Source organism: Theobroma umbraticum, unplaced genomic scaffold (genome assembly GCF_002168275.2).
Source record: "Theobroma umbraticum cultivar Fairchild unplaced genomic scaffold, ASM216827v3 scaffold_56.0, whole genome shotgun sequence".
NCBI lineage: Eukaryota > Viridiplantae > Streptophyta > Magnoliopsida > Malvales > Malvaceae > Theobroma > Theobroma umbraticum.
The window spans coordinates 5,302,302-5,309,506 of record NW_018397256.1 but is presented as its reverse complement, the minus strand read 5'-3'; the positions used below and the strand labels follow the sequence as shown (position 1 = coordinate 5,309,506).

The window sequence follows — 7,205 nt, the reverse complement described above, 5'->3', positions numbered from 1 at the left end:
CTTTGGATAGGGAAATTTTAAGAATACCCCTTGAGATTGTATTGTAAGCAAGTAACAGTCGACCGTCGCTCAGCTTGACCCCATCGATGCCTGATAAACAACATTCAAGATATATGGCAAGAGCAAAGAAGCCATTAGTATTCCTTTTCATTAACTACAGTTGCCAACTTAGTGGAGAACAAGTGAAATTTTCAATAGAATGAAAACCAAATTGATTATGTCCGACAAACCAAAGGAATCAAAAGCATTCTAAAGTGAGCTAGTCCAATCAAGATAAATCTATCTTCAGTTGGATGTCAAATTTACAACCATTATACTATCATGCAAGAGTCATACCAACCTGAGTTGGGGTTGGGGAGCTCAGTGGGTATGGCATAACCCCAATTCTGTCCAGAATCAAATGATTCTGCCATACAAACCCTACTAATGTTATTAAAGGATCGCAATAAAAGGCGTAAGGTGCCTTTTGCAGTCAGGAAAGGAACTGGCTGAATAACACTGAGAGTTTTGTTTTTAACATATATAGGGCCATACTTCTTCCAGGTTCTTCCAGAATCTGCAGTGACCTGTTGCATGTGATTTACAGAACATGTCAACAACATCTTTGAACATAATAAGATTCTCACTGCGCATGTAGTTGAAATCATCAAACAACCTCAGCCCATGCCCCCCAAGAATTCCAGCTCTCCACCGAGGATCCACAGAGCAAATGCCCGTTGCCCAACAAGAGAGGCTGCAGGTGAGAGAATTGCACGCAAGATTAGGAAACTTTATCAGAGTTTTATAAGTCACAGAAATTTTTTTAATTATACCTTGTTCTTAGATGGTCCTAGGATGCCAGGAGGAAGCTGTTCTCTCTGTGTCCAAGTAACACCTTTGTCATATGATCGCTTCATGCACCCGCTCCACCTGGATTTTATTAAAGCAAACAGTGAGCTAGGGCAAGAAAATTGTACAATATGATTTATTAGTTGCAACTAAATTCAAATATCATGACGACTCAAGTGAAGAATATGTAGTCATATTTTAGAACAGGAAAGCAGAGTTTTTCAATGCTACACTCTACTTGAAATTGAGTCTTTAACTGTTCAAAAAAGATGGAGGACTAACCAAAGTCCTGAAAACAAATGAGTGGTACCCTATTGTGAACTGTCAAGGCAGTACAACCAGAAGTGAAGTCAGATTGAATTGAACATTTTTATTACAGACTTCAATTATAACATTACTGTTTCCGAATATAGGAATTTAAATACTTGTTCCAGGTTAACGTGAACTGCACCACAAAGTCACTCAAATACAGAATACCATCCAAAACAGAATTTGTGAACATGAAAAAGTAGTTATTGAGGGTTAAAACCATTTGACCATTCCATGACACTTCATCCAGACCAAAATCTTATATATTTTTTGCCTTTGGCTTGCCTAAATTCTAGCTTAAATTGCCAATCCTCTGCAGATATATGAGGTCATGGAAAGGACTCATACCACATAGGAAAATTCTACAGTAAGCTCATTCAGATCTCAACAATGCAAATAAAATGAGCGAAATTTGCAATGTGAATGAACTCATTGTAAGTATGTATATAAGCAAAAAGCAAAATCAGAAAGTACAGTCAGGTTTTAATCTACTTTTGAGCACCAAATTGCTTGGAAATTTACTTTTGCACGTCCAAGCCTACTTTATAGAACAATAGCAGCTCATCTGATGGAAGTTTAAATAGTACAGGATTCCACATCGGAACATTAGGTTCTTCATCCATGGCAATAGGTGGGTACCAGCAGCCACCCTGCCGAACAAATTTTCGTTAATTAAGGTAAAAACTCTTAAAATCAATCCAAAGAGCATCGTACTGCAAATAAGTTGGTACAAAAAACACACACAGAAAAGTGGAAGGAACCATAACACAAGCAGAGAAAAGAGAAGGCAAGGAGGCATGCGGCCTTTCTACTGCTTTTTACCTAGGCAGATGACATGCACATGATGGAGAAGTCTGGAAGAGCAAAAGCATGGACATAACAAATCAATGGGGGAGGTGGGGGATGGTCTTTGGAATGAGGAATCCTTTGTGCAAAACACAAGAAAGCTTGAAGGAGGCAATGCAGATACACTCAAAATTAAGCGATGTAAAAATGTTTACACTGGAAGCAATAAGTAGCCGGAAAAAGACCATCTTAAGAGGAGCGTGCCACATGCCAATTAAGGTCACATATATTATAACAGAAAAGGAAAATAGGCAGAGTAGCATCAGCAGAACATGCATATTCCCATTCTCCTATAAATCACAAAGAAACAATCAGGTGAAAGACTGAAAACCATGTTGTTCATCTATGAACTAGATAACTACCTTGTACTTCTGCAACCAAATTTTAACATCACGTGCTCCTTCAGATGTCCCTCCAAAATAGGCAACCAAGAAGTGACCTTTACCAACCTGCATATTAAATTAGTGGCAACGATAGGGTGAGATGAGGTTGGCAAAGGGACACTATAAATTAAGAAAAACACAAAATCAGATGAATTGCATGACCTCAACAATGGTAGAGGCATGACAACTATTGAAGGGAGCCGAACCAGCAGGAAATGTGAAGTCCTCTTTCAATGGTCCGCTAATAGAATGACCTTGCTTCTTATGGAAGCTCCCAGTACTTGAAGTTGTAGCCTTTCTACATCTGCACCGTTGTTTTGGGCCTTTTGGCGTAACTTTAGGTCTTCTTTTGAGTTCAATGAAAATATAGATTTTATACAGACTTGCACATAGAAGTGCATGGGAGAGAATAACAACAGCATTTTTGTAATTTTATCAGGAAAGCTAACGACCAATGATTTGTGGTAGGCACCCATGTCTTGGTTCAAATCCCCAAATTCACATGCTCAAGAGAATCAGGAAATTTTTCATTATTTCTATAGGTTGCTGTGGGAGAAATTAAGACTAGTCAAGAAAACGTAATTTCAAAATGACATTCCTATTAAAAACATCACTAACGACTGATTACTATCATACATGAAATTGAGCTTCGTTGTCCCAATATTTTGTCTCGCGGGGGACAATGATCATGTCATAATGTGAACAAAACAGGCATCAATACCATAGAATCAATCGTATGAATAACAAACCTGGAAAACAGCTGATGAAAAGACTGAAGCAAGCGGCGGGTGTCCCACACCACAGGGTTGGGTTTGAAGCTGCTTCTCTGCCCCGGAAATGAGACATGAAAGTCGGAGAAGCTAGAAACTGAAAACAACAAAGGGACCAGAAACATAGACGAAGACAGCAACAGGACAAGCAAAATGGTTCCAACTGATTTCCCCATATATGTTGACTATCTAGTTTTGTTTGATGAAAATGAGCTTCCAAAACAGAACTGCCGCTTGCAAATAAAAGCAGCAAAAATGTAAACCTAAACCATATATATATATATATATATATATATATTCATCTATCGAGGAGACAACATGGGTTGTGAGCATTCAATATATTATTACAATAACAAGAAGCAGGCAGTACCTAATACTGTGAGTATTCAGAGAGGAGAGTCCAGAGAGAAATAGAGAAAGCAGTTTAATGAGAGTTGTTTTATTTTTTACAATAAGCTGAATTTCTTTTTGTTTTTTCTTCTTAGAAAATAAAATGAGTTTGACTCACAAAAAGAAGGCAAGACTGTTGCAATCAGTTCATAAAAACCCCAGCTAACAAACAAGAAGAAAAGTTTGAAGTACCATTAAGTGGCCGCAGAGAAACAGGAAACAAAATGCCAAAAACATTGCCGTAGTGTAAAGCATACAACTGGGCCATGCAGAAGAAACAAAACGTAGAAAATATTTAAAACAACATTAATAACTCAACTCGAAGAAAGCAACTTCAGGGGGATAAACAACTTCGTGCTGGAATCGTCAAAGATTTTTAAACAATAGAAATTAACACAAACTTAATTTCCCTTTCCCATATTTTATGCATTAATGCAAAAAAAAAAAAGGATTACTACATATGAATGTTGAGTATTAGCAGGCAAATTATCAATATAAAAGAAGAGAAGAAATCCTGAGGGGGAAGGATTCCAGTAGCTTGTTCAATCAAGTGCTTAATACATTAGTAACTATAATATCTTATTTAACCTCAATAATATAAATATATATCTAATATAATATCTGTATTTTTAAAAAAATTCAATTTGATACATAAACTTTTATTATTTTTTTTTCTATCAATATCTCTCAATATAGTTTAGAAAATCCATTGACATGTTAATGGATCAATCCAAATGCGTATTGTAATCAAATAAATATCCCGTCATTTTGTGAGTTGATGATTATAATAGATATTTGGTAGGTACACGACATAACTTTGTTCTTTTAAAAATTTTAAAATTTTTATTTTAAAAAAATATTATAAAACTAAAATTTATTTTTTTTGAAACTAAAATTAAAAAAACTCCTTTTGTTTTTTGTTTTTTTGGAATGGCAAGTGATCATAAAGACAAAGCCAATTAAGGCAATATAAAGAACTTGCCAAGGACAATTCAAAAGATAGACGTAAGGACAGCTATAACAATAGAAAGGGAAAAATTTCAACATACACCCAGAAATTCAGGAACTCAACAAAGTGAACCAATGGGATGAACAAAATAAAGACTAAACACCTTCATTTTTCAAAACAGGATTAGAATAAAGTCAAAAAACGATTGAGCCTGATAATCCCAGCTTTTGCAAGCCTATCAACCAAAGTGTTTGCCTCTCTGTTAATGTGAGTAAAGGTAAGATCCTTGGAGCTTGTTTTGAATGCTTCAATACAGTTGGATAAAAGCTTCATGTGCCACGGAACAGAGTTGTGGTCTGATGCCCAAGTGATGGCATTTTTGGAGTCACTTTTAACATAGAGAGTGCTAATGGCCCAAGGTGAAGAAAGAAGAAGGAAAGGTCCTCTTTGACAGCAAGAAACTCAGTGTAGTTGGAGTCCTCGATGCTAATGGGAGTAGAGAAAACCCCTTTAATGAAACCTTCATGATCTCTAATGGCACCCCCAATACCTGCAGGCCTTAGTTTTCCAAGGGCAGAACCATCAACATTCAGTTTGTAAGAACCTGATGGTGGTCTCATCCATTTGGAGATGACTTTTCTTTTGCATTTCTTAATATTGATGCAGATTCTACTAGGTTCAAAAAGGAAGTGAGAAGCTAGAACGTGGTTAAGTGGCCTTTTGCCCTTGCACCAATAGGCTAACGTAACAAGGATAATGTCTTGCAGCTGATTCACATCAAGGTGTTTACCTTGGAAGAGAGTTTAATTTCTACAAAACTAAATTGACCATAAGGTAGAGAATAAGAGCATGTGCCATATTTCAGGAGAGTCGCAAGGTGATTTATTGTCCTGCCAAGAAACAAAGAAGCGAGTGACATCACCTGGGTGAACCCAACTAAGCCCCCAAAGGTTGCAATTGTGCATCCAAATGTTCCAAGCTACCGAGCAAGTGAAGAAGAAATGAGAAGAGGTCTCAAGTTCAGCATTGCAAAAGGTACACAGGAAAACATTAATATCAAGCAAACCCTTTTTGAAGAGTTTGTGCTTGATAGTGACTTTTCCAAGGAGGACTTGCCATGCGAAGACTTCAATTTTTGGGGAGGCATGTCCTTTCCAAAGTTTCCACCAATGAGGTTAGGAAGCCTAGATGTTCGATTGGCAATGGTTGACAAAAAATGAAAGCATGTATGTGCCACTAGTCGATTTCTTCCAAATGGCTTTATCTGAGGCAGAATGGTTAGGCTGGATTGATTTGATGACATCCAAGAAATTACTCCACTGACCAAGTTCCCAATTAAATGAGATATGCCTTAGCTGAATGTTCCACCTCCAACAATTTCCCATGTGCCAAAGTCAGCGACAACTCTTATTTTATTAAGAGCAAGTGCAAAAATTCTTGGAAACATTAACTAAAGAGAATGGTCATCAAGCCAAGGGTTAGTCCAAAAGTGAATGGTTTTCCCATTGCCAAACATGAAGCCAAGGTTGGAGATCACTTGGTCGTGAAAGGCATCATCATTAGCAGGAGGGCTTTGTTTCTCCATAAAGTTGATGATTTGCATGAAGGGGCAATAGGGAAAAGCGCTTGCGGGTCCAAATTGTTCTTAACAGTAATGACATTTCTCCACAGGCTATAGGGCTCATTAGCATAATGCCAAAGCCATTTATTGAGTAATGCTCAGTTTTTTAAACCCAAATCAGTGATGCTAAGGGCCCCATAACACTTGGGTCTAGAAACCAAAGGTAATTGGACGTAGTGAATTTTCTTTTTATCTTCACATCCTAACCAAAGGAAATCTCTTTGAATTTTTTTGAGCTTGTTCTTTACACTAACAGGCATTTTGAGAATGGAAAGATAATAAAGAGGAAGGCTCTCGAGAATTGACTTGATAAGGGCGAGTCTACTGCCCATTGAAAGATGACGCCTTTTCCAAGAAGCCAAACAAGTATGAAATTGCTCAATAATGGGGTTCCATAAGGACATTGAATTAGCTGCAGCACCCAGAGGAAGTCCAAGGTAGTTTGTTTGAAGTTTGTCAATTTTACAACCGAGGAAAGTGCCCCGATGTTGAAGGTCTTGTTAGGGTACATTGATGCCGATGAGACTACTCTTGGAAAAGTTGATTCTGAGTCTTGAAATAGCTTGAAAACCCTTCAAGATTCTACTCACATTTTTTAGAGAGTCGAATCTCGGTTTGCAAAAGATAAGCATGTCATCGACAAATTGAAAGGGAGTGATAGTAAGGATGCTGTCATGAATTTTTAGTTCTTTCTTTCCTTTTCTCCCCCAATCCTTTTCCTGCAAGCATATTTTTCTACTTCTTTTGCATCACTTCTATTTAGTTTATATAAATATATAATCTAAACATAAGTAACCACCTTAGTGAAGAAAACCTAAAGCTAAGAAGAGAATTCCACTAGTATACTTTTGTGTAGAATTTGGATGATTTTCAAGAGTAACTTGAAAAATAAACAATCAAAGGTTATTTTTGGATTTATCATCACAAAGTCAATAAAAACCCTATTTTACATTGAAGAAAAATATTTGATGGATTTAAAAGAATTCAGATTAAAACTGAAAAGAATATCTACTAGAAGAATCGAGTTTTGTATACTGTGTACTATCATTTTAAGTCTTGTTTTGTATTGATTTATGAAAGTTTTTCTATTTGAGTTATACATGGTTGGA

General features: G+C 36.8%; 1 protein-coding gene across 2 annotated transcripts in view; it reads right to left on the bottom strand.

The window, feature by feature from the left end:
• The window catches only part of LOC110411375 (uncharacterized), a 4,237-nt gene extending 675 nt beyond the window's left edge, over nt 1-3,562 (bottom strand). The window contains exons 1-8 of one of the 2 annotated variants that reach the window (XM_021421504.2): nt 3,116-3,562; nt 2,529-2,712; nt 2,346-2,432; nt 1,660-1,787; nt 813-909; nt 656-733; nt 341-566; nt 1-90 (exon numbers count right to left, since the gene is read on the bottom strand). The exon at nt 1-90 is cut by the window's left edge and continues 134 nt beyond it. In XM_021421504.2, the coding sequence (XP_021277179.1) occupies nt 1-90; nt 341-566; nt 656-733; nt 813-909; nt 1,660-1,787; nt 2,346-2,432; nt 2,529-2,712; nt 3,116-3,312 (1,087 nt within the window). In that variant the 5' untranslated portion in view covers nt 3,313-3,562. The remainder of the gene's footprint in view (nt 91-340; nt 567-655; nt 734-812; nt 910-1,659; nt 1,788-2,345; nt 2,433-2,528; nt 2,713-3,115) is intronic. The other variant, XM_021421505.2, reaches the window with a different exon arrangement.
• Between the last annotated feature and the right edge of the window lie 3,643 nt (nt 3,563-7,205).